A 27,828-nucleotide genomic window follows, 5' to 3' on the forward strand; every position below is an offset into this window, starting at 1 on the left:
CCTTATATCTAATTTTAGGAGGATAAGGTAGCACTATGAACTCATCTAATGTCTGACCTACACTGAAAAGTTGCATTGGAATACCTACATTTCTCAGGGGTGTGGAAAAATCTACGCCCTTGAGAAACATAGTTAAGCCAACCTAACCCCCTGTGTAGAAACGGTAGGTCAACAGAAGAATTCTTCTGTCGACGTAGATACTGCCTCTGAGGGAGGTGGATTACCTACAGCAGTGTGGGAGAACCCTTCCTATCGCTGTAGTAAGTATTTACTACAGCCGCTTGTAACATTTATGTGTAGACACAGCCTGAGATTAGGGATGCTGGAACGGGGGGGGTGAGTGATGGGGGGGGGGCAGGGTCTTGGGGGGGAAGAGGTGGGGCTGGGTCTTGGGGGAAGAGGTGGCACAGGAGCCTATCTTATTGAGTCTATTGTACTGCCACCATTCCCCCCTCCACACACACACACACACACACATCCACATGCCCATCCTTGTGAGCCCTTCTCACTCTCTTGTAAGGTTAAAAGATCTTTGGGGTTCTATATGGAGAAGAGTAAAAGAACTTAAAATGTTTTATTTAACACTCATTCCCTGAGCAGCGTTGTCACTGAGGAACAGCTTTAAAATAGTGTTTGTTTGCCTCTCACTTTGCTATGACCTGGTTGGCCTGAAGTTGTTTTTGAGTTGGCATTTTTCTTATCTTTTTTGTGGCACTGATTTTTTCACTCATCTCCTTTCTGTGATTGGGTTATTTACTTTGGAGGAATGAATTGGAAGATTTCAAGAGCTGCGGTGAAATCCTAAGTACACCTGCCATGTGAAGTATTACACGATCTCTGATGACCTCAAGTAGTCACGGTCTCTTTATATCTGTAACACAACGGCTCACTGGTGGTTCACTACTCTATGTCAACAACGCTTGTCAGGCCTGACATACTTCATACACCTAACACACTGTTGTCAAGATATGTACCCAGAAGGTTACGAGTAGTATATCATTGGAAAACTAATAACTCACTGATCATTAATATTCTTGCATAATGAATGTATGGGGTATGTAGAGAATTGTTTGTTCTTACAATGTCTTTGACAAGCAATGCATTAGACCAGTCTGTCCTAGACAATGAAATGTGTATTTGCTTGGCTGACCAGCCTGGTCCTCAGGCAGAGTACCTTTTATGTAAATACACCTTCACTTAAACAAAGCCATCAACCTAGTGAGTGGGAGAAATAGCCACTTGTGGGGGTTTGAACCTCAAAAGATAAGTAAGTGAATCAATTGATTGTATGCAATATTACTGGGTTCTAAAAGTGTATCAAGTAAGGTCTTTTATGAAAGCTAATGATGCAGTGGCAATTAATATCATTGTAACGTGTATGTACTAACACTATATGAGCAATTAACTCACTGATATTACGCTTTAAAGTCTGTGACCAAAGAAAAGGAGAAACTGGTTTTCTTCCAGACAGGTGGGAAGGCAGCTATCTATTGGTCTCCAATGAAATTAAGCCAGGTGTGACCAAAAACAATAGCAGTCCTTTTTACATATGAATCAGCAGGGGCATAGGAAGTCCCCAAGAAGGGAAGAACAGCATGGGGTCATCCTGAGTCTGGGGACAAAACAGTGAGTTTTGGAAGATATAAGATTAAGACAACTCCATTTTGGCATCCATCACTGGACGGACATTCAAGAGGCCAGATCTCTTGCAAGCTGAAAAAAATGGTTTCTTCAACCAATGCGGGTTAAATCTCTGGGAACTGAATATAGCTAAGAAACCAGTTTACGCAAAGATCTTTCACCTTGGAAGACAAGGAAAACCAGCACCTTGTACTTCTGTGTAAGATCCTTACTGAAAGAAAGTCAGCCATGGCTGGAAAGAAGAAAGACTGATAAGAAATATACCTCAAACCAAGTCTACAGCTTGTTCAGTCTTAGCCATTAGAAAGTGTATTTTACTTGTATTTGCTTGTAACCACTTTGTCTCTATCCCTTGTACTTGAACTCACTTAAAACCTCTTTGTTTTGTTTTACTTTTAATTTACACCAGCCCCGTCCTTGTTTGAACTGAAGTGATTATTAATTCCAGCTAAAATAATAAACAGTGCTTTTGTCTCTTTAAAGGAGCAACTCCTCTGAATGTTCCAGGAGAAGTTTGAACATTTCAGGGCAATTTGGGGAAATTCAGGATGGAGATATTTTGGGGTCACATAGCTGGTAGTAACCAAGGCTGGTAGAAACCAGTGTGACTATGATGTAATAAGCAGACTACTGGCTTCAGAGTTGCTGGACTAGGGCTGCTCAACATAGTGTATGCTGGCTGGGAGCATCCAGACAGGGAGCTACAGCTTCTGAGTGTTTTAAGATACTCGGAGTTACAGGACAAGCAATGACACAACCTTTCATTGGTCTGAATTGCACCACAGAATGTGACAATATCATATTGCATAAACAGCATCTCCAAACTCAGAATGATTGCTGGGACATTGCTACAAAGAGAAAAATGCCACCTACAGAATCACCCCATCCTCTCGTATCGAGGTTTTCCTTGTGGGTTTCCTGTGCAAGTAGTTAACAGATCTAAGCCTGTAGTTTAGTTTATCAAATCTGAGGCTCCTGAAGGTGATATGAATGCATAGGATTAGTTTACTGAACATTATTAATCTTACAAATAAAATGTGTATAATTTAGTGGTTGTGAAATTAAAGTAATTAACATAAGCAAAAGCATGATAGCAATCATTTTAATTTCTTATAGAATTACAGACAACAAATGAACATTCCCATGATGGGGGATAAGAATTAGTAAAAATAAATAGAACAGAGTATATATAAGCTTTATGGAACTAAAATGCATGTTAATCACTGCATTGGCTCTATAATCTTTACTCCAAAATTTAAGTTCACAGATCAAAATACCTAAGGACCTACGAACAGCCATACTGGATCAGATCAAAGGTCCATCTACCCCAGTATCCTGTCTTCTCACAGTGGCCAATACCAGGTGCTCCAGAGGGAATTAACAGAACAGGTAATCCAAGTGATCCAAGGCCTGTCCCCTATTCCCAGCTTCAGGCAAAAAGAAAAAGCATGCAGGGGTTCATACTGTTTCCTTGAGACATTAATTGCACTGGAGGGAGGGAAGCAAAGGCCAGTGCAGGAAGGCAGCATGAGGGACAAGAAAGGGAGACAGTGTCAATATACTGGCCTAGCATATATGGTAATGGAATTCAAATGTAATGGTTGCTGTTATCATTTTACTTTCACATGAATACTGCCCAAAATGATCCTCCTATTCTGACTACAGGGCTACTTCAGTTCATTATGAAGCAAATTCAATGTCACATTTAACACTGTTGGACAGTCCTTTTTTTGTTCCCTAATTATGACTCATCCAGCATAAAAAAAGATTAGACAAATTGGATATAACCCTAGGAGGTCATTTAAAAATGACTCCCCTTTGAGGTGCTGACAGTTTTAGTTTAAGCCAATAGGAAAACCATTCCGTGTCTTCTGCTGGCATGTTTTTGTTTTTAGATTCTAAATCCTTGTCACACTGATACGTCTCATTATTAATGTCATCATCCACAGCGTCCTCTGTCTAGACTTCCTAGAAATAGGGCTGTGCTGGAGTTAATGATGAAAACAACCCAGCTTAGAAATGAAACTGAAGAGTGATGTGTCAGGGTTTTTTTGCATTGGGTGTTTATTCTGTTGCCTGGTTGCTACTTTTAATAATGTTTGTTTACTAATTAAAATCGGTACTGCAAAGAGTCTGGATTGGAAACATCGTTGTGAGTAGTCTGTTAGCTCCTTGAACCTCTTGTGAGAAAGAGTTGCTAGCTGGTCTTCATTAAAGTATAATTCGTTTGAATACCGTTTACTAATCTAATTAACTTCATAAAGGATCAAACTGTTCATATTTTGTAATCAATCTCCTTGTTTAGACTGGGACTTAGCTTTTATTACAAACGCAAATGTCTAGCTGGACTGTAGCAGGTGTATGTTATTCAACAGAGGAATTGTAAACGCATTACAGCAGATTAGCAGGGTTTCCTCCTTTAAAATGTACACTGCGAGATCCAATTCGCAAGCCAGCTGTTTTTTATCAATACGTTTTGCCTTTCAGAGTTGCGCTTTGTATCGTTCTTGGCGCTGCTATTTCTGTAACAGATCGGATAGGAAGAGTGGTACAGCAGTGCACTGTAATGCTGCCACTGGGGAAACCCTACCACCTCTTTTATTTTTTGGATCAGATCCTTGAGGAAAGACCCAGAATAGGAAAAGGCTGGATGGAAGAACCTTGCAACCCAGGGAAGAGGGGGGATAGCCGGAGAAGAGGGGGTGGATGAGAGAGGGGAAGGGGACAAGGGAGAAGGTGGAGACGGTGGGAGGGAAGGGATGACGGGACGGAGAGCAGAGTAGCGATGGGGAGAAAGGATGACACAGGGACGGAGATGCGTATTTTGCTGCATGACTCCAATGCGTCAGCAGCGGCTAGGGAGCCGGAGCGCGTCACAGAGAGTCTCTCCCCAATCTTAACGGATACCGCAGTGCTACCGGTATAACGCAGGCATATGCCGCTGTCTGGGAACAGATCCCGGCAGCATCATATGCTAGGCTCCGGTAAAGGAGAAGCAGCAGGTTCGGCTAGAGCTCCGAGATAATCGGGCCTCGTCATTTCCTAGACCCCGACCGGACCCAGCAGCTGGAGCGAGGAGAGCACCAGCCTCCCCAAGAAGCATCACACAGGAGACTCTGACATCGTCCCAGCAGCAGCCGGACTCGCGGGTCAGCACCATGCACTAGGCTCGAACAGCTGGCATCGTGCTGGCGTCGTGCACTAGGCTGCACGACACAAGCAGCAGAGCGGCGGGGCCGCTGAGCTACGCGGAAGAGCCAGCAGCAGCCGCCGGAACGGAGAGCTCGGGCCATGCACTAGACTCCGGCTCAGCCCTAGCAGCAGCCGCCCCGCTCATCCTAGTCGCCCTCTCGCCCCCCATGGAGAAGGCGACCTCGCTGCACACTTCAGTGCCCACGCCTCCCCCTCGGCTCTACCTGCCTCGGAACTTCAGCTGCAGCGCCTGCCTCTATGGCAGCCTGGCCGAGCACTGCAAGGGGGACTGCAGCCCGGAGCGCGAAGGGGAGCCGTCTCCCACGCCGGTGGTCCGAGAAGCGGCAGCCGCGGGGGAGAAGCCCCAGCCTTCTCGCGGCCGGGAGCCCTCGGTGCCTCCTGTGCCCCCCAGCCCCACGCTGCGCCGGCGAGCCAAGTCGCTGCCCACACCCGGAGAGCGCGGCCTGCGGCCGGCCCCGCAGCAGAGCCCGTCCCGCAGGAAGACGGTGCGCTTCGCCGACTCGCTGGGCCTGGAGCTCATCTCCGTGCGCCACTTCTGCGAAGCCGACCTGCCCCAGGTGCCGCTGCCCCTGCCGGCCCGCGCCGCCGACCTACTCAAGACCCGGAAGCCGCCGGCGCTGGGCGAGCTGGAGCCGGTGCTGTTCGGCCCGTCGCCGCTGCTGGAGCCTCTCTTCCCGCCGCAGCCCGGCGCCAGCCCCGGCTTCGCGGAGCGGGTGCGGCGGCACAAGGTGAAGCTGGAGTGGGTGCGGGCCGAGCCCGCCGGCCTGCGCGGCGCCGTGCGCGTCCTCAACCTGGCCTACGAGAAGGCCGTGTCCGTGCGCTACACGCTCAACCGCTGGGTCAGCTGCGCCGAGGTGGCGGCCGCCTACCTGTCGCCGGGCCCCGCCGACGGCCTGACCGACCGCTTCTCCTTCCACCTGCCGGCGGCGGCCGCGGGGGGCACGCTGGAGTTCGCCGTGCGCTACCGGGTGGCCGGCACCGAGTACTGGGACAACAACGAGGGGCTCAACTACCAGCTGCGGGGCCGCCCGCGCGCCGCTCGGGCCGCCGCCTCCCCGGCCCAGGAGCCCGAGGGCGGCGCCTGGATCCACTTCATCTGAGCGGCCTGCGGCGGGACCGTTGTGCGTCGCCTGCTCTCTCCCGGGGAGACCCGAGCTCCCTCGCCCCCTTCCCTCCTGGACCCAGGCCACCCTCGCCGCCTCAGCACCTTTCCCCACTCGGCAGCCTCGCCGGTTTAGCGGCTGCCGGGCGCGTTGCACACGGGCCGCGCGCGGTTGGGGGCGGAATTTCCCGCCATGAACCTGACAGGGACCCTGGGAGCATCGAGCGGGTATCGTGATAGAGCCCAGGGGGCCCCTGTTCGCCAGGGCGCTGCCACCGGCGGACGTCGGGACCTCCAGCCCGCCAGGAATTCTGTGGCCAGGACTGGGGAATAGGAGCAAGCAAGTACGGTGTGGCAGGTCCATCCAAATCTCTTTTTTATTCCGCTAAAAACTGTACTCGGCATACTGGAAATATTACTAAGGAGCTTTTCTACGAGATCTCGGGGAATCTGAGATAGTTTTCAGTATTATCTACAGTTATCCTCTTCTGCCTTGTCATTTATCCGCTCCACTGTAATCTTGCCACTTTTCTCACAGATACAGTTTGCCCTGCAGTTAGTCACAGTCTTAGTTTTAAAAATGCTTGTTTATATTTCACTAGAAGATATTTTTTTGAATTTTGTTTACAAATAAATATAAATCATTTATATTTTCTATTTAACTAACTTTTTATTTAGGGGAAAACATTTCAAACTTCTTTGCAAAGGCAAAAAAGCATAAGAAGTAAAGTGTGCAAGTCCTTTACTGTAATTTGTGAGTTCCACCATATCTTCCACCTGAAGCTTGCTACATTTTTTGTTGTTATAATAGAAGTTGCTGTAAAGTATGGATTGGACAATTGCAGAATAATCTGTAGCAAACTCTGTATTTATATGGCCTCTAGCTCTAGTCATCACTGGGAACCTGGAGTGCAAGCAAGCAAGCCAGCTCCAGTGATTTGGTGACCAAGTCCTGCTCCCATTAAAACCAATGTGACTTGGATCAGGCCCTAGAAGCATAGAGGATGAATATGATAATGAGCCTGATCCTGCACCCCTAGCTCACTGGAATCATCCTACTGAAGTAAGCCCCCAATCCAACAAATGCATAAACAGTTTGGACCCTTGCTCAGTGCCCCATTGATGTCAGTGTAGTTTTATGTGGGCACAGGAATCCACTCACGTGTGTTACTTTGCCAGATTGGGACCTTACTTCAGTGAGCAAAGACTACAGTATTGGGCCCAAACCAATGCTGAGTGGTGGAGCCCAGAAGATACTTTGCATGGGTTTATTTCTCATGCTACAAAAATAATTCAATTTAGAATAAAGTTTTTCATTTTAGAACTTCGTTTTGTCTATTTTAAAATGTTTAGAAGAATGCCGAGGAAGCAAAATACTGTTAAGTGTCAATTCCAGTGTGTCCACACAGTCCATTGCACTGTGATTTGTGCATTAAAACACAGTCAGTTAAGGAATAGATTTGCAAATACACAAATTGGATGTGCTTGCAAGTGTAAGTCCAAATACAGTCTTGCAAGTCCATGTTTGCTTATAGAGTATGCATCCTCATATCAGGCACATGAAAACTGGTACATGTGAAAATCTAGGCTACAAACCTCCATCCTTGGTGTTACCAGTTTACTCTTAAATAGTTTTTAATTGTGTGTACGTTTTGACAAATGTTGGACTATGTAACTGGTTTTCAAAAACTTGTGTTCAGTTGATATTTGTTTTTAAAACTACATAATATATTTTTTGTAAATATTTATGTAAAAATCTGATATGGCTCAGTGGGACTGTTCACATTAGTAAAGTTATTTGCAGGATTGAGTTGTTAAATCCCACTGAAGCAAATGGGGATTTGCCTGAGTAAAAACTGAGAATTGAGCCCATTCTCAGTACACATTACAATATCCCATAATTATATTTTGCATCCCATCCCTATCCTTTTTAATGCTTTTCAGTTTGAACTGAATCGTTTGTGCTGACGTACCAGTGCAGGAGTTCTGCCTTTTTGAAAAAAAGTTGCCCAAAATATTAGAAATAACTCCACTAACCCACTGATTTCATAAAGGCCCCTACATCTCTTTCATTATGACAAGACATATTTTCTTTTAAATCTAGACAGAGCAAAATAAATATTAACAAAATGATTATGTGAAATTAGTAGTAGGCATCCTTCAATCTCGAGAGACCATGGGTATGCATCCCTGAGAGGTAAAATATTTACTCAATTGGTTTTATGGCAGCCGTGGCTGAAGGAGACCTGAGAGAGAGAGAGAGAATCTCTGCCACATCTGTCACATTTAAAGGTGGTGTTTCAACCCTGTGGCTCTACCTTGTGAGAGCTCTTTTCTCCTCTACTAAGCTGGACCTCTTCCTCTTGTAACTCCAGAGGCCTTTATTGAGCTCTTGTTTCCAAAGGCTGTGATCCTGAGTGTGATCTTTCCATTTGTCCACATCCATGTCCATTTCTTTGAGGTCTCGCTTGCACACATCCTTGAAACACAATTTGGCCAACTTTTGATTCTTTTTCCAGATGCCAATTCACCGTAGAGCAGTGGTGGGTAACCTGTGGCCCGTGGGCTGCACGCAGCCTGTCATGATAATCCACTGGTGGACTGTGAGACAGTGTTTACACTGATCGTCTGCAGACATGGCCGCCTGTAGCTCCCAGTTGCTGCGGTTCGCCATTCCTGGCCAATGGGAGCTGCGGGAAGCAGTGCAGGTTGCCCACCACTGCCATAGAGGATGTGAAATTACTTTAAAACATATGTTAATATCTACCTTTCAGTCAGCATTTAGTGTCTTATTAACTGTGAACAAGGCCAGTCTATTTTTTCATTTTACAATAAATTTTATTGAGAAGTTTAGCTGAATATGAATTGTACTGGGGCCAAATTAAGGCCCTGATTCTGCAAACACTTATGCTTGTGTGTGTGTGTCGGAATGGGGCCCACCACACATACTACTCATGTGAGTGGTATGACTGACTTTAGAGGAGACTATTCATGTGAATGTGGGCTTTGGGATCAGGCCCTAAGTGTTTTGGATCCTTTATGTATTGCATTAGGATGGAGTTTTATGGGCATTTGAATATGTTCTTTAGTTACACTTTCATGTCAGTAATAATAGTCAAATCTCCAAAGCAGCTTAATCTAGCATGATGCTGAGCTCCCTCAACTTCTGTTGAATTTAGTGGGAGTTAAGAGCACTCAGCATCTTTCAGATTGTGCTCCACATCTTGCAGGATGATTCCCAAGGTTTCTAGTTTTTGGTTTGATTCAGATAAGGGTCCAAATGTTTGTTTGATTTCTTCAGACTCAAGAGATTTATGCTGTAAGCACTGTGCTCGAAATGTCATGAGAAGAGGATTGCTCACCTGATTTCAGTTACATCTGCTTCTAGTCCCATGAGGAATAATAGCAAATACAGAATTTCTCATGGTGGTGGTGGTGGTGTTGTTTATTCCAAACCAGTTTTCCAATACCTTTAATTTTAATAAATACCTAGACATATTATCAAAGTCCTATTGTGTATTTCACAATTTGGAATATTTAGGCCCTGATCTTACAAACATTTATGCATGTGCTTAACTCTATGCACTGTGTGCAAAGCTAAGCGTGCATATGCTTGTAGAATCAAGGCCTTATATTGTTCATAATTCAGTTATATAAGGAGGTATATTTTGATAAGGAAATGCTAAATATTTTTCAGTTAACCAGTTTTCTAAGATCCTTAGTATGAGAGGGAGTATTATCCATTTAGGAGCACTTTTTGAAAATTGAAGAAACACTTGGCAAATATCTCTTTATGCATGTGTTATGGCTTTCTGACATATTTTTGCTTATACTTTTTGTAACAGATGCAGTTATACAAATGTTATTGAGATTATGAAACAAATTAAAACACTGCTATTTGGAAAAAAATGACTAGTATCTACATATAAAACATAACATATGCTATTATTTGTTTATGGAGATTGAAAAGATTTACTGTAATACAGTTTTTAAATGGCTTTGGAAATATGAAAACTATGACAACCATTTTCAGCTCTGAAGGACTTTAATTATAGTGATTTAAAACAATTGTCTTAAAGGGATTGCATCTGAGTGCTGTTTGATTACTTCAGTGTCTGTAGACATTTAATTGTTAAAAATATCTATTCTCATAAACTATATCTTAATTTTTTTTAAATTCAGAAAGCCTATAAAGGATGCACATATACCAAATATTTATGAGCAAGTTATAGTTTTACCTTGTTTAATAATCAGCACACAGTAGTTCTGACTTGAACTGCTGTCCTAATGTAGGTGAAATTGCTGTTGCTTTCAAGTGGAAGCTTGGGAGTTTTGCTTGCAGAATTGGGGTAAATGTGTAAACTGTGTAATATTGCTGAGATACTTACGTTATTGATTTTGTTTTGTTATTTTTCATATCTAAATCTGGAAGGTGAACTTCTTAAATAGTCAGGAAAACTAGGTGTATGTTATTCAGAAGAGGTATTGTAAACGCATTATAGCAGATTAGCAGGGTTTCCTCCTTTAAAATGTACACTGCGAGAGCCAACTCGCAAGCCAGCTGTTTCTTATCAATTCATTTTGCGTTTCAGAGCAGGGCAAAGATAGAAGTGTTTTTGCAAAACCAGTCCCTAGATTCTGCAGACACTTATGCACATGCTTAACTCTACACCTCAGTAACTTTGTTGACTTCAACAGATGGCAGATTGACTTCAGTAGGTATATGCATGTGCTTAAAGTTAAATATGTGTGTGTTTACATGATTGGATCCAAATTTGTAAGGATAGGCAGTAATTCTCTAAAAGCTTATATTAAAATCTAGTTATTAACAATCGCCTACATTTTGTGTATCTTTCCAAATTTTGGGAAGCTGATATTGGGCCCATTTCTGCTTTGACTGAAGAGTTTTACTGTTGATTTCAGTGGTAGCAGGAGCACGCTCACAATGCATTGTTGGGTATTTAAATCATCTCAGTGATATGCTAAAGTTACACTATTTTAATCGTGTATTGAATTAGTTTAATTTTTATTAAAATAATTTATTTTTAAGGAGGATTTATTTAGACTTCCGATAACCTTTTATTGTTGCACTGATAGTGAGTATTTTTCCCAGCTGCAACATTTATGTATGCTTACCATATGTTTATATGCTCAGTCTAATACCATATTTGGGTTGCTACATAGCACTGTGATACATAGGAGAGGTAAAAATGAAAAAATCTAGCTACAGAATGGCAGTTGATGTAATATGTGTAAATAAGACAGCTCTGAAAAAAATTAGGCCTGAATTTGCTCCCTTTGAAGTCAGTGACAAAACTTCCATTGACTTTAATGGGAGTAGGATCAGGCCCACTTTTTAAAACCAAATGTGTACAGTCTCACAGAATAAAGAGAATACTATATTGCCAAGGTAAAGTATTAAAATTATTTTTTAGGAATACATGAATGTTTTGCAAGATGATATTTTCTAGAAAAGTTGTCAGCTATGAGTTGTGTCAATCTATCACAGCATCCTTTCCAACTGATATTAAAATGACCTTGCCAACGCAATAACATTTAATGATATATTTTACTTTTAAGTAAAATTATTCATTATTTTTGTTTGTCATAGTTGTAAAAATGTATCTGTTGTTTACAGTGCAAGAACTGTAGCTTTATGAAATGTGCCATGTTATGTATTGTGCAATATAATGGTATTATAAGTCAAACTGTACTGTATGTATGATGCACATTGATGTCTGCTGCTTCACATTTAACTCTGTAAATTTGTTACATGTGATTCTAATGCCTTTTATGCCTATATTTTCCAGCTCTTTCACTCATTAGAAATCCTTAACAGAATGCCAGGAAATGTGACACTCAGGTAACTATAAACTAAACTTCAATTAGCTAATCATAGTAATGCCCATTAGTATTTAAAATCAATGACTGAAACATTGGCACAGTCAATTTCAATGTAATTATTTAAGATAAGCTAATTTTTACCTGCATCTAGTCACAATGGTCAGATCATAAAAATATTTTTTTGAGTATGGATATCTGTGCCACAACATATTGTTAAACAAAAGGATAAACACACAACTGATTTTGTGTATTGGGAAAATGAATCACTAGAATGAACAGATGTTTGTTCATGCATAACCTTGGTCTTTTTATCAAATACTTGAAGCATGTTTTGATAGAGCCTACAGGCAAAAATCTGTTAAATCTATATAATTCTAAATGTAAATTAATTCATAGTAACATTCATAATTTGTTTTATAACATATGTTCAAACATAAAATGAGTTTTTAGGTGCCTTTCAGGAATGACTAATAAGAAATTTAATGTGTTCCTTAATTAGGTTTCTTATTTTTTGAACAATCTATTCATGGCTTTCCCATTAAAATGCATTTTATAACAAAAACCTAAGAATTCATACTAATCTGGTGACATTTTTTCTACTGTGCGAGCATTCCAGCAGTCTGCAGCAGCCAGAAGGATTAAGTACTATTTTCCTATATTGTAATGAAAGGTGTTCTGGTGAGAAATGTGTCTTCCTGGTAACCCTATAACCCATGTCATTGTCTAGAAAGTAAAGTAATACTGTGACCATAATTTATATTTATTTATTCAACATGTGCACCATTTTATAAAGATATAATTCTAAGTGTATATTCTCAGTGGAATCAGAAATTCTAGTTTTTTACAAGGCTGATGTGTGTAGTGTTTACCCCTCCTTTAAATGTGTGTTTCAGTTGCTTGTATGGTGCATAATACATATCATGATATCTGTGGATGGATTTCATTTCTTTGCACAGTCTCTACCACAAGATTCAAGTGCTCAATATAAGAAACATGCTGTCTCTGAATAAAATTTCTTCTAGCTTTAAATTAATGCGCATGGCTTTTTAGCAGAATATTAATGAGTTTGTATACTGTCAGCAACTCATTTGTGCAACCTCTGATATATGAAAGGATCACCAGTTAACATACTAATTACATTATTGAAATGAAAACTTGTTAGGTCTGAAGTTGTTCTAAGGCTTTACACACATTTTCACTATAAAGTTAGGGAGTGGAAATAGTTAAATTTGCTGTAAAACTCAACAACACACAATGTGTATTGTCTTATACGTAACAATAGCATGCAGAATAAAAAATGTTATTGAAATAATACATACACTAGCAATTCCAAAGAACATAGTCAAGGAAATCATCATTAAATGTGAATTGTACTACTTAAAATATATGGGCTTTGTTCTAGTAAAATGCAGGCAAAAAGCCTCCATATCCAGTGTAAGCATATTTATACCAGGGATTTTTTTCTATGCAATATTGTGGTACACCTATTTTTTTAGAGATTAACTTGAAATGTTAGTTAATGTTCCTGCATTGGTCTACTGTATCTGTGGTACCATATGAAAGGGCTTGGTAAGAAAAACATATGTCTTAAATAATGTTTGCATTGTGGGCCTTATCCTGCTCCTGCTTCAATCAGTGGTAGAACTTTAGGCGACTTCAGTAGGCCAGGATCAGGCCCTTTATAGTTGATACTAAAAAATAGCATTTCAGAAGGTTTGGTATATAAAATCCCTTCTGCAATGCTGTTCAAATAAGCTGCTTGGTTTGAGCCCCCAAAATATGGTATTATTATTATTTACTAATATGGTCATATTTCTTATTTTATACCTTAAAAATACACTAAGTAGTGTTAAGGCTTTGATCCACCAAGTTCTTAAACTTGTGCTTCAAGTTAAACACAAGTAGTACAACTGAGGTTGATGGACTACTCACATACTGAAAGTTTAAGCATGTGCTTAAGTGCTTTGCTGGTGTGGATCCTAACAAATTGTGGCATTGATCCTTCAATCAGATCCATGTGAGCAGTGGTGAAATCCATTTATTTAAGTAGATCCAGGACTTCACCCCTTGATAATCCAAGAAGCTCTACTTGAATGGAAAGGCCTTCCTGCATGGATCCAATTGCAGGACTAAGGCCTATGTTATAAGGTGTCTTCCATTCTTAAAATGGTTTGAACCAAACAACCTTTGCTTTTACAGTGTTACATAAATTGTTTCTCTAATCACAAATGAAGACACTAGCTGTTCAAGACTGCCTTCTTTTAGCAACATATGCAATTTGTTGTAATAACTTTTGTTATATATTTTGATTCACTTTGAGATTATTTAAAAAAAGTTGTCTTTTCTGAACATGGACTGGTAAATTGGCTTTGATATTAGTGTTTTCTGTAATATTTGCACTTCAAAAGTTAATCTTGGTTTTCTGTTTCTAATTTTTTTTTAAATTATTTCCTGTCAGTAATATAAAACGTTGATTCTGGGGTTTAATGCCTTTTCTCTTTTTGAAGCCTGTGAATAAAAATGTGATTTATCTTGCCTTACAACAACATTACATATCTTGTCTACTTAAATCATACCTAGTCACTGATTGTGTCACTATGATGGAAAAAGTATATTTATAAACATGTAACTACTAGTTGTCATTAAAGATGTGTGGTACAAACTGTGAGTGTGATAATTATAAACCTATTTGTTGAACTGATGAGCTAAGAAGTTCTATTAGTTGCAGGGTGTAAAAAAAGCGCCAATGTTTGTGCTCTTATACGTCCATACAGCCTGTTTGAAGGCAATGGGCAATATATCTGCACATGTGAGGGCAGACTTATCCCTTTGGCCTAGATTTTCAAAAGTTCCCAGAACCTACTATTGGTGCCAGACGTCCAAAGGCACTTGTTATCCAGCAGCTTCCATTGAGGAAGAAGCTGTTGTGTGCTGAGCTCTTTTTTGAAAATCTGGCCTTTTCTGTTACTGTAAGTAATGTTAAGTATCACCAGCTGCAAGGAGCTCTCATGCCAGGTTCTAAGCTTGTAAAAAATTGATGTAGCTATCCTCATACTCTTGTATCACAGCACATCTTACAGACACATTCTATACAGCATTTTCTCACTCCATAGGTCAGATACTCACCTTCATTCAGTGAGCTCTGGGTACAGATGGGCGGGGGTGGGCAGCAAAAGGGCTCTTTGTGTCTTTTCAATCCTGGGGATTGGTTTTGCATGAGTACAACCTCCAGCATAAGTTTGGAGCAGCCTTGTGGCTGCTTTCAGCTTCTCCAGCTGCCAAGGCATGTTCTAGCTCAGGGGTGGACAATAATTTTTGCAGGGGGACCACTCCATGAATTTTGGTAAATCATCATGGGCCGCACATTTCTACTATATTAATGAAGGGGCTGCAGGGCCTGGGAGGGAGTTTGGGTGCAGGAGGGAGTTCCGGGCTAGTTCAGAGTGCTGGGGTACCGGAGGGGGTGAGGGGTGTGGGCTCTGAGAGGGAGTTTGGTGCAGGAGGGGGCTCCGGGCTGGGGCAGGTGGTTGGGATGCGGGAGTGGGTGCGAGGTGCAGACTCTGGCCAAGAGGCGCTTACCGCAGGTCACTCCCGGCCGGCGGTGCAGCAGGTCTCAGGCAGGCTGCCTTCATGCCGTGGCCCCATGCCACTCCCAGAAGTGGCTGCTGCTGGCACGTCTCTTTGTGCCCCTTGGGGGGACGGGGGCAGCGGGTCTCTGTGTGCTGATTATGCCCTCAAGCACGGCCTCCACAGCTCCCATTGGCCGGGTTTTGGCCATTGGGAGCTGTGAGGATGGTGCTGGGGGTGGGGGCAGCGCACGGAGCTGCTTTCGCCCCACCCTCTCTGCCAGGGGCATGCAGAGACCTGCCAGCAACAGCCAGAGCTTCTGGGAGCGGTGTGAGGCCACGGCAGGCAGGCAGCTTGCCTGAGCGCCCCACTGCACTGCGGGACTCCTAGCAGCCTGGACTCGGAGATTGCATGGGGGCAGAGGAGGCTGGACAGAAATGTTAGATGGGCCAGTTCCGGCTCGTGGGCCGTATTTTGCCCACCCCGTTCTAGGTGCTAGAAAGTGAAGGAACACTTTTGTTTTGAGGGTTGGAAGGGGTAAGGATTGAAGGTGTGAGCTGTGTTTGTTTTGACTTTAGAAATATCAGTAATATTTAGTATAATTTACCCTAACTGCTGGAGGACCACTTGGTGGATATACTGAGCTTGTGCACTTCAACAGTGAAGAGGCAAGGGTGTTGAAGCTTTAACCAGCACATCCTTTTCCTCCAAGTATTGATTAAGCATTTCCGTCTCAATTGCTCAGCTCTCAATTTTGCCTCTTGTAATGTCATGATTTCACTAGTCTCACAGTCTTCTGTGGGAGCCAGGACCTGAATTTCTAATGTAAAATACAGATAAAAACCTTTCTTTGAGAAAAACCTTTCAGGCTTTTTTTGTACATGGGAAAAAACAAAGATAAAAGGAGGGGGAATGGGATAAGTCTAATTTGTCTTCCTTTTTCTTTTGTAACTTTAAAAGAATGGCAGCCGCTGGATGCAGAAGCAGCAGTAGTTTGGCCTTTTTTGTGTGTGATAACAAAAGTTCCATGGCTGATCTGTAGCATTGGGTATATCATTTTACAAGAGTGTACACTTAATTGTCTTCACTTTTTCATTTTCTCTTCACTGTCATTTTGGAAAGGCAGAAAACAAACTATTGCCACTAATTTCATCTCTTCAGATGTGTGTGCATGTGTTTTGTGGTTAATCATTCATCTAATAACATAAGAACGGCCATACTGGGTCAGACCAATGGTCCATCTAGCCCAGGGCTGGGCAAACTTCTTGGGCCGAGGGCCACATCTGGGTGGGGAAATTGTATGCAGGGCTGGGACAGTGGGTTGGGGTGTGGGAGGGCCAGATCCCGCAGGCCAGATCCAAAGCCCTGACGGCCCATAGTTTGCCCACCCCTGATCTAGCCCAATATTCTGTCTTCCAACAGTGGCCAATGCCAGATGCTTCAGAGAGAATAAACTGAACAGGGCAATTATCAAGTGATCCATCCTCTGTCGTCCAGCTCCAGCATTTGGCAGTCAGAGGCTTAGGGATGCCCACAGCATAATTACATCTTGGCTAATAATCATTGATAGACCTATCCTCCATGAACGAATCAAATTCTTTTTTGAAACCCATTATACTTTTGGTCTTCAGAACATCCCCTGGCAATGACTTCCAGAGGTGTGTTGTGTGAAGTACTTTCTTTTGTTTGTTTTAAACCTGCTGCCTATTAATTTCATCAGGTGACCACAGATTCTTGTGTTATGTGAAGGGGTAAATAATGCTTTTTTATTCACTTTCTCAACACCGTTCATGATTTTATAGACCCCTATCATATCCCTCCTTAGTTATCTCTTTTCCAAGATCAATAGTCCCAGTCTTTTTAATCTCTCCTCATATGGAAGCTGTTCCACACACCTAATAGTTTTTGTTCCTCTTCTCTGTACCTTTTCCATTTCTAATACATCTTTTTTGAGATGGGGAGACCAGAACTGCATGCAGTATTCAAGGTGTGGGTGTACTATGGATTTATAAAGTAGCATTATGATATGTTCTGTCGTATTATCTATCCCTTTCCTAATGTTCCTAACAGTGTTAACTTTTTTGACTGCTGTTGCACATTGAGCAAATATTTTCAGAGAACTATCCACAATGACTTCAAGATCTGTTTCTTGAATGGTAACAGTTAATTTAGACCCTCTCATTTTGTATGTATAGTTGGGATCATGTTTTCCAATGTGCATTACTTTGCATTTATCAACACTGAATTTCATCTGCTATTTTGTTGCCCAGGCACCCAGTTTTATGAGATCTCTTTGTAACTCTTTGTAGTCTGCTTAGGACTTAACTATCTTGAATAATTTTGTATCATCTGCAGACTTTCCTACCTCACTGTTTATCCCTTTTTCCAGATTATTTATGAATATGTTGAGCAACACTGGTCATAGTACAGATCCTTGGAGGACTCTCTCCATTCTGAAAACTAACCATTTATGCCTACCTTTTGTTTCCTATCTTTTAACCAGTTACTGATCCATGAGAGGACCTTCCCTCTTATCCCAGGACTTCTTACTTTCCTGAAGACCCTTTGGTGAGGTACTTTGTCAAAGTCTTTCTGAAAGTCCAAGTACAGTATGTCCACTGCATCACTCTTTTCCAAATGTTTGTTGACCTCCCTCAAAGAATTCTAATAGATTGGTATGGCACGATTTCCCTTTACAACAGCGATGTTGACTCTTCCCCAACAAATCATGTTCATCTATATGTCTGATCATTCTATTCTTTACTATAGTTTCAATCAGTTTTCCTGGTACTAAAGTTAGGCTTACTGGGCTGTAATTGCCAGGATCACCTCTGGATCCTTTTTAAAATATTGATATCACATATCCTCCTAGATTTTGTGTCTTTTGCTAGTTGCTCTTCCAATTTTTTTTGGCCTGCCTAATTATATGCAAAAAGAAAAGGAGTACTTGTGGCACCTTAGAGACTAACAAATTTATTTGAGCATAAGCTTTCGTCAGATGCTGTAGCTCACAAAAGCTTATGCTCAAATAAATTTGTTAGTCTCTAAGGTGCCACAAGTACTCCTTTTCTTTTTGCGGATACAGACTAACACGGCTGCTACTCTGAAACCTAATTCAATGTTTACACTAGACTTGCCAGAGTTTGTGCTCCTTTCTATTTTCCTCAGTAGGATTTGACTTCCAATTTTAAGGATGCCTTTTTGCCTCTAACTGCCTCTTTTACTCTGTTATTAAGTCATGTTGGCATTTTTTGTCCTTTTACTTTTTTTTTAAATTGGGATATACATTTAATTTGAGTCTCTATTAAAAGTTTCCGTGCAACTTGAGGCATTTCAGTCTTGTGACTGTTCTTTTTAATTTCTCTTTAACTAGCTTCCTTGTTTTTGTGTAGTTCACCTTTTGGAAGTTAAATGCTATTGTGCTGGGCTTCTTTGGTATTCCCCTCCCACCATAAGGATGGTAAATGTAATTACTTTATGGTTGCTATTACGGAGCAGTTCAGCTATATTCACCTCTTGGATCAGATCCTGTGCTCCACTTAGGACTAAATCAAGAATTGCCTTTCCCCTTGTGAGTTCCAGGACAGCCACTCCAAGAAGCAGTCATTAATGCTGTCTAGAAAATTTATCTCTGCACCCCATCCTGAGGTGACATGTACCCAGACAATGTGGGGATAGTTGAAATCCCCCCATTATTATTGAGTTTTCTATGTTTGTAGCCTCATTCAAAACCCACCATATAATCAAGACAAAAATTAATCTGCTATAAGAATGATACCTTTTGTCATGGTAACAAAGAACCGACACAGTTGCCCAGCTTTGAGCCTCAGGCTGCTCTGTGTTGGGCCTGTCAACAGCACAAGTTAGGGGGCTATTATAGCAGCCAGGGATTTCCAGGGCATAGGAATGTCTCAACCTTAATCCTTTACCCAAATTTCAAACCCAGCATTGGCTGCAAGGTGGAGTAATGGTTTAGGAGCTTCTGTGGCAAATCCGTGACAATCCCCTACATATGGGGAATTCTTGTGCAAGATTACTTCTCTGATATAAAAAATACAGAATCACCCTCCGAGTTTGTGGAATAATTTTCATAGTTAGAAAATAATCTAAATCAAGTTCTGTATCTGTGTGAAAATATATCTGTAAGCAAAACATATTCCATGTCATGAATAAAGATTGTAAACAAATGTACAAGAAAATGGTCTGAAAGCAAATGATGTTCAATACTTGAACAGAGCAGCACCATTAAAGCTCAAGTGATCAAATTCTGCATTAGCAGAGAGATGGGGCAGGGATATTGTGAGGGAAACTAACCAAACCTAAATACCACTGAATAATCTCTCCCACCAAGGACAGTTCCTCCAAGATAGTGGAACATGTTCAAAACCAAAAGATAAGGTGTACATGCAGGAACAAAAATGTTACCATCCTGCTCAATATACATGATGGGGAAGCAGGAAAGAACTGTATATATTAGGATAACAAATAATAGCAATACAAGGACTAGATCTGAACAAGGACATTGTGAAGATGAACATAAATATAGCTTGAAAATTAAATATGCAAACTTCAAATTCAGCACATTATGTTGCAGATTCCTTCTTTAACTCTGGACTGCTAGTTAATGTGTAGGTTTTGAGACCCAAAGGGATCATCAGATCATCTAGTCTGACCTGTGTAACACCGTCCATAGAATTTCACCTAGTTATCCTGTATTGAGCCCAGTTCCTTGTGTTTGACTAAAGCATGTCTTCCAGAGAGGCATCCAGTCTTGCTTTGAAGCCATCAAGAGATGGAGAATCCATCACTTCCCTAGCAGTCTGTTCCAACGGTTAATCATCCTTACAATTAAAAATCTGTGCCTTATTTCTAATTTGAATTTGTCGGGTTTCAACTTCTGGTGATTGTTGTTTGTTATATCTTTATCTGCTAGATTAAAGAGCCCTTTTAGTACCTGATATTTTCTCCCAATAAAGGTACTTTGACACTGGGATCAAGTCACCTCGTGTTATTCTTTTTGATAAGCTAAACATTGAGCTCTCTAAGTTTCTCACTGTAAGACATTTTTTTCCAGCTCCCGAATGATTTTTGTGGCTCTTTGCAGCACCATCTCCAATTTTTCATCCTTTTTAAAATATGGACACAAGAACTGGACAGAGTATTCAATTTTTGGTTTCACCACTGCTGTACACAGAGGTGAAATAACCTCCCTACTTCTACTCGCTTCTCCCCTGTTCATACGCTCAAGGTTTGCATTATTATCTCTCTTTACCACAGCACTGCACTGGGAGCTCTGTTCAGTTGTTTGTGGAGTATGATCCCTTCCATCTTTTTCAGTGTCACTGCTGACCAGGATATTGTCCTCAGGTCTGTAGATATGGTCTGCATTCTTCATATTTAGAGCTAAGACCTTGCATTAGGCTGTATTAAAACACATTTTGTTTGAATGGGCCCCGCTTAAAAAACAATCCAGATCACTTTTAATGACTGCTCTGTCCTCATCATTTACCACTCAACTGATTTTTGTATCGCCCACAAATTTTATCAGCTGTGATTTTATATTTACTTCCAGATCATTGATACAATATATTGAATAATGTTGGATTGATGTTAATTATGTGGATTTTTATTTTTGTGTATATGCCAGAATATTTGTTTCCGTATTTTATAACGTGCTGCCAACTGCTTGATAGTGCACAACACAGAAAAGGCACAGCAGTACTCCTGCCCCACAGGGCTTGCTTGCAGTCAAGAGCCAAATCATAGCCCATAGGAGGGGACTTTTTGGAACATTCACACAAATTACCTACTGGGTGAGGCAAGCTCAGTTTTGCTACCTCACACACACATGTTTAGGGTTTATCCCCAAACCTGGCAGACCCCAGAGGATCTGTGGAAGGCCAGGGTCACTTACACAGAAGCCTGCTGCCTCCACACCAGTTCTGCACCCCAGGGGCCTCATGCAGCTCCATGGTAGCAGAGCAGCAATGGGGCCATCCTAAAATGGAATTACCCCTTGCCACCATGACCCTTGGTTCTGGAGGTATATTTCCTCTACTGAGTAAGTTCTGCAGGGCCAGAAAGGGAACTATTTGCATCCCCCAGCCCTGAGCCTCCAATTCTTTCCTCTGGCCCATTCAGTCCCACCCACCCATCGGCACAGACCCAAGACAACAGGGAGAGGACTGCAGGCAGGGGAACTGTACTTTGAAGATGGCTGAGCCCTCCTGGAGAATACATGTTAATCTCAGGGGAATGTTGCTGACTAGTTCCAAGTAACTTAACCCCAGATATCACAGGACAAGGAAGCCTTAAATTTACAGTTTTCTTTATTTTATAAACCTGTGAGAAAAATGATGAATTTCAGAAGAGAGGGTTGTGGTGAAGGGGGTGCACGGACACAACAGATAATTTGCTCTGCAGTTTGATCCAGTGCAGGCGCAGAACTAGGTTGTATCACTGCTAGACGCACAGCCCAGGTGAATCCAGGAGCAGCCCTGCCTTCAAACACATTGACTGAGCATGTGCACAGTGGGTCACAAAGGACAGTTGAGAATTCAGTAATGTTACAAAACATGCAGTTGCCAAGATTGTATAACAGCTGCTTTGGGAACAGACAAGTACCTGCTGTCGAAGGACCATGGAGGATGTAGAAACTGATAAGTTCAGGATCCCCAATGAGAGAGACTTTCAGATTGATGTACACAAGCTAGAATTGGAGAGAAGGAACGAGGAAGCTGAGGAGTGTTTCTGCTTGGTTCTTTCCTCACTGGAACATCATAAGACTGCAAGTTCAGTTCCTGCAGATTGTCAAAAGTCTGAGGTGGCATCATGCACAACAGCACTCTCAGCTGCAGGACATTTACTGCAGTTATTTCACTCTGATAAGATTACTACTTATGATTTTATTTTATAGATTCCAAAGTGTACGAGTTGCTTCACTCAAGAACAGCCTTTATCTCAGTGATCTTACAGTATACATTTTAGATGTAACAAACCAAGTGAGGGTTGTAAATAGTAGGTGGAGATGGGACAAGAAAGGATAAGGGTTAGGACCACACAATAACATGCTTGTTTATTTTAGGCATGTGCACACCTTGGTGACTCTTTTTTGTTTATTTAAGATACAGGTCAGAATAACAGAAATAGGGAGTATTATCAACTCATTTATTGTGGGCACCTCAGCTTATTGCACATTTTTAATGCACCCATCACTATAAAATCTGGGTGCCCCACAAAAATTTGAGACATATTATCCTCCTAAATGGGAGAATGTACCGGCATTCACTCTGCTAAAGCTATCTTATAATGATTCAATCCTGGCAGGAAATCCCCAGGTCAGCATTGTTAGGGATACTCCTGCCCTGACTGTTGGATTGTACCCCTCTTACATTACTACACAAGTAATTCTGTTGAAATCAAAGGGACTACTTGCATAAAAAAGGTATCGCTGCTCAGCATAAGTAAGGGTGGTGGAACAATCTGGCCCTATGTAAGTTGGCTCTTCTTGTTCTGCTCTCTCAGGGCCTGACCCAGCTTCCTTTCATGTTAAAGGGAGTTATGCCAGTGACTTCAAGGGAAGCGATAGTAGGGCCTGAAAACTCAATCCATCTCTGTCAAAGTCAATGGAAAGATTTGTATTGACTCAGTGGAAATTGGATTGGCCCCTAAATGTGGTAAATCTTGATGGTTTCCAGACACATGGGGAAAAAAAAAAGGGTCCTGGCCATGAAGAGCTTACAATTTCAGTTAGATATAACACAGCAGAAGAAGAGAAAAGCCTATTGGGGAGAGGGCAGGGAAGGATGATGGGTACAACAAATAAGGCTCACATAATTTGTTTTGTTGCATATATATCATGTTGGTTCCAGTTTTTTGTTTTTTTCCTAATGAAGTCAGACCCGCCCACTATGTTTAATCATGTCTTTGGTTCCACCCTTGAAATTTCATGGTGGAGTTAACTGAAACTGAGATGGGCATGTTAACGCAAGGCCTTTGAGAGGAAAATGATTTGGGTAGAAAACTAGGCCTGATTCTCCCAGACTCTCAGCTCTTTTTCTTTTCTTTGGCAGATATTTGTCTTTTACATTTTGAGTGCCCCAAGAGGTAGAATTGTGGCACTGAGGTTTTAAACAGGAAATATGGTATTTCAATTAAGTGTACTATTTGAATAGCAGAGATGAAACTCCACCCAGCCCCAGATGTCACGTAATAGTGATAATGCAACCAAGATACTTCTCCTTTCCAAAAAACCCAGTGCAGTCCTAGCATATTCCTTGCACTCTTTGACACTTCCCATCAGCACAAAGAATCAGAAAGCTCACATTTCCAGTTGAAGAGCAGAGGATGGCTCTGGGTGGATTTATTACTTTAGTTCTGTTTCTCAGATAACTAAGGTGACATGAAGATAACCATCATGTTTTTTAAATGTCAGCTTGGTATATTACAGCTCTGTATGGGGAGATATTAATACAAGAAGATTGTAAATTCCAAATATATCAAAAAAAGGAAAGAGGATCCTTACCTACAGGTCATCGATTGACTGGACGCACCAGTCAAAGAGAGCATTATAAAATTTAAACACATGCTGCATTTAAGAAATGGAGATGTGCCATCTTTGTAGCTCAGTAATCAGAGCTGCTTAAGTAATTGTCTTACTGCTAATTTAATTTGACAGTGAAGCTGATACTGAATACGTCTGATGACCTTGCTGACAAATTAAAAACAGTAGTGCATCGGTAAATATTGCAGCATTAGCTCTCAAAAGGAATAATACTATCATGCAAACCTGATTCCATTTTCAGTACTGTAGATGCAACATTAATCTTTTTAATAATGCCCTTCTCTGCTACTGGAATATGATCGTGTTTCCTCAGCATTGAATGATAATAGTTCAGACATTTGTATAGAGCCTTGCATCCTGAGGGAACCTAAAGTGTTTTACAAACTGTATACACATAGCACTACTGAAATGCTCCCACCTCTGGGGTGAGAGTCTTTCACCAAAAGCCTAGTTTGCTCAGGCATGTTATTTAGAGATGTATTTTTGTGAGTGCCATAGAAGTAACCAGAGTGTAACCAGAGATCCAGAGGAGTTCTCAAACATGCCCTGGGTTAAAGAGAGAGATTTATCTTACCCAGCACACACCAGTATTATAGCATGTAGAAAAATTATTTACAAAGTTAATCCTTGGAAATGAGATGAATTAAATTAATGCAGCAAAAACAAAATTCCGTGGATGAACTTTCTAAAGTCTATAATTATAGAAAAATAATTAAAAGTTTAGCGGTTAGCTCAGGGAACTGTGAGTTGGGACTCTTGGGTTCTTTTCTTGGCTCTGCTTGTATAGCCATAAAGTCACAGTCTCTCTGTGTTATGCCAGTTTCCTCATTCGTAAAATTAATATCAAGCCACCTACCTCCCAGGGCGCTTTGAGTCTTAATTAATAAGTGTTTGTAAAGTACTTTCAGATCTCCAGGTACAAGCTGTTACAGAGCTGCAGAGCATTATTATTATTTTAGCTTAGTTTCACACTGATGAATGTCACACTGGTGAGTGGTGTATGGAAGCTTTTTCTCTGATAATAATCCGTGCATAGGTATTTCAATCCAAGGATCTCAAACACTTTACAGACATTAATTAATGAAACCATGCAAGGCAGGGAAGTATTGTCCCCACATTTTTTAGAGGAACTAGGAGGCTAAGTAACTTGCTCAAGATCACACATAAAGCCATGATACAGTAGGGAATTGACAGATGCCCTGACTTCCAGTCCTGTGCTTTAATCACAGGATCATCGTTTTTCTAAGTGCATTTCATTAAAGAAATGTTGAATTCTGGCTCAGCTGGTAGCTCAGAAAGTTGTCATTCTGGCTACCCATATCTGGAAGCAAGCGCATGACTTATAATGCAGGCCAAGAGAGCCTTGAGGGAGAGGACACAGACTTTTTCACACTTGACTACATCCCAGCAGCCTAAGTAATGACAATGTCAGAAGTGCGCAATGTACTTGTAGCTGTGTCAGTCCCAGGGTATTAGACAAGGTGAGTAAGGTAATGTCAGAAGTGACTCTTATATGCTTTCCAGGCTGTAGTGACTGTTTTGCACCCATTTGATTTAAAGGAAAGAAAACTAGTATTTTAAGGAGAAATACGGGTAAAAAATAAATGTGGCTTGTCTCTAACTGATTTCATACCTGAACTCAGAAAGGTACGTGTCATCTGTGACAGTGGAACAGTGAATGAAGGGCAGGTAATGCTTGGATACTTAACCCTTCACTGTAAAGATTAAGGGATAATGCTGGAAGATAAAATGCCTTAACTTGTCAAATGAGCACATTTTTATTCTCCATGTTTTTCAGGCACTCCTACCCTCTTTTGACTCCAGACAGATCTGGAACTACCTTTACCTTTGTCTGTTCAGGAGGCTGATTCAGCCAAAGTATGTTCTGGGAATTTTTGCTCATCTACCACTCACCCTGAATTTCTAAGTGTGAATCAAAGCACCTCCAATAAACTTTCATTTGCTGCTGTGGTCCTGAATTCAGCACCAAAGAGCAAAAATGAAAACTGGACATCTTCATGGACTTTGAAAAACAGCTGCTCTGATAATGTAAAATGTCCTCAGAAAAGTTATGAGACTGATCAACAGTCAATAGCTATAGAAAGTGCATATCATGGCCAACCGGAGCCTGAAGATTGTGTTTTGTATTCTTTGGATAACTGTGTTTGTTCTTAGTGGAGATCTCACCTGCAAATAAGACTATAAACAGAGCTGAAAAGGGAAGGAGAAAGAAGAAGGCATCTTTGCCAAGGAGCCCGGTAGCTGTGAAAGCTGCAGTGTTCTGGTGTAGAAGAGATTTCTGTGTATATGACAAACCTGCATTAATAAAGACACAGGATCTTGAGGTTCTAATTATCCCTGTTTTCCAGTGGAGCTTCCATGAAGAAAATGGGCAAAATTATATATTGGCAGCTGGAGGAGCTATCAGATATGGGCTTCCCCATGCCCTGCCGCAGCTGAACCAGTCTCTGCTGGCCAGGTTTAAACTCTTTTTGAGATCTTTTAAGACAAAAAAACTTGTACCTTTCCCTATATTCCAGTTTTTGTGGGAGATGACATTTAAGTATTCATATGAGTCTTTTGGCTAGCTTCTAGCATATTTTACAACCTGAAGAATGACTAGGGTTTTGAAAATGACCCTCAAAGGAACATGAACTGGAATTTTGCCTTTATTTGTCTTTTTATAACGAATAAGCCTTTTTTATGTCACCTTCCACCAGTGATATTTGGTTTGTCTTTCTATTGTTGCATATTTATTTTTATTTTCAAATCATTATTTTGAAGTAGGAAAGGAAGCTTTAGACTAAAAACTTGTTATATCTTTGTGGCTGCAAATCAACCATCCTTTCATAATCTACTGGTTTGTGTATAAATCACCATTGCCCTCTAGTGGATGGAATGTCAAACTTATTTGTATGTGCCTAGGTTCTGAGCTAGTGGAACTGATTTTCCTAGGTCACAGGTTTGGTAGATGAAAGTTCAATTTTCACACCTGTTGCCACATGCTGGTGACTGGTATATATTTGTGCCTACATGTTGTTGCACTTGACTCAGCATAATGTGCCTAAGTATTGCTGATCATATTGTATGCAAGAGCACCTTCTGTTCTAAAACTATTGAAGTAGCTAAGCAATAGTTTCTTGCTCCTTTGGACTATGGCAATTTTGTTATGTGAAGGTTGAATATATAAATTTCTAAACATATACCTTACACAGTCCATTTTTTAAAGAAACTGGAAGGAAAATGGTTCTGTGGTATGAATTTCTCATGTCAAAGAGCAAAATGGAGGGTAAATAGTAAGAGATAAAAATACACAGGGATATAACTATATATTGGAATTATTACATAGTGGTTAAATGGAAGTTCACCATGGAGCCTGAATACGTGAGCATGCAAGGAATTGTATTAAAGATAGCCAAACAAGAGTTTGTTCATTTAGATTGACTGGGCAGCTCATCAGAAAATCCTGGGACTTGGTGCTTTCTAATGGCTGGAGAACTTTCTTGGGAATGGTCGGGAACATTCCAGGGAACACTGCTATACAGAACAGAAGCCAGATCTTGCTTTCATTGATGTAAATGGTAAATTCCTAGATTTCAACAGGAGCAGGATTATATCCTAGATCTAGCTTTAGACCCACTCTGTGATTAACCATTTTTGTCTAATGGTCCCATAACGCTCTGAGTAAAAATGACTGTTTTTTAGTAGGACACTCACAGATTTGGTGAAGCATTGAATGAAAATATATATAAAAAAATAATCCTTTTTAGGAATTAGACACTATGAAAAAAATCAATTTATGCTGACAGATCTAACACCAGCCATCTCTCTCCCTGCCTCCATTTTGGTCAAATCAGTGCTTTATGAAGCTTAATTCACTAAGACAAGCATACCTAAG

General features: G+C 41.2%; 1 protein-coding gene across 3 annotated transcripts; it reads left to right on the top strand.

The window, feature by feature from the left end:
- Positions 1–415: 415 nt before the first annotated feature.
- On the top strand, positions 416–27,129 carry LOC114019380 (protein phosphatase 1 regulatory subunit 3E). 3 transcript variants are annotated; one of them, XM_037878001.2, is made up of 3 exons: positions 416–6,300; positions 11,767–11,819; positions 25,729–27,129. In XM_037878001.2, exon 1 carries the CDS (start codon positions 5,001–5,003, stop codon positions 5,952–5,954), a length of 954 nt encoding a protein of 317 aa, XP_037733929.1. In that variant the 5' UTR covers positions 416–5,000; the 3' UTR covers positions 5,955–6,300; positions 11,767–11,819; positions 25,729–27,129. The 3 variants fall into 3 exon arrangements, with proteins under 3 accessions (XP_037733929.1, XP_037733930.1, XP_037733927.1); XM_037878002.2 differs by lacking the exon at positions 25,729–27,129 and adding an exon at positions 17,871–18,115; XM_037877999.2 differs by lacking the exon at positions 25,729–27,129 and having other exon boundaries at positions 11,767–14,463.
- The last annotated feature ends 699 nt before the right edge of the window (positions 27,130–27,828 follow it).

Source organism: Chelonia mydas, chromosome 12, assembly GCF_015237465.2.
Source record: "Chelonia mydas isolate rCheMyd1 chromosome 12, rCheMyd1.pri.v2, whole genome shotgun sequence".
NCBI lineage: Eukaryota > Metazoa > Chordata > Testudines > Cheloniidae > Chelonia > Chelonia mydas.

What these genes read in the sequence shown, in the direction of transcription:
- LOC114019380 (XM_037878001.2), top strand. Translation starts at nt 5,001, where the DNA reads ATGGAGAAGGCGACCTCGCTGCACACTTCAGTGCCCACGCCTCCCCCT.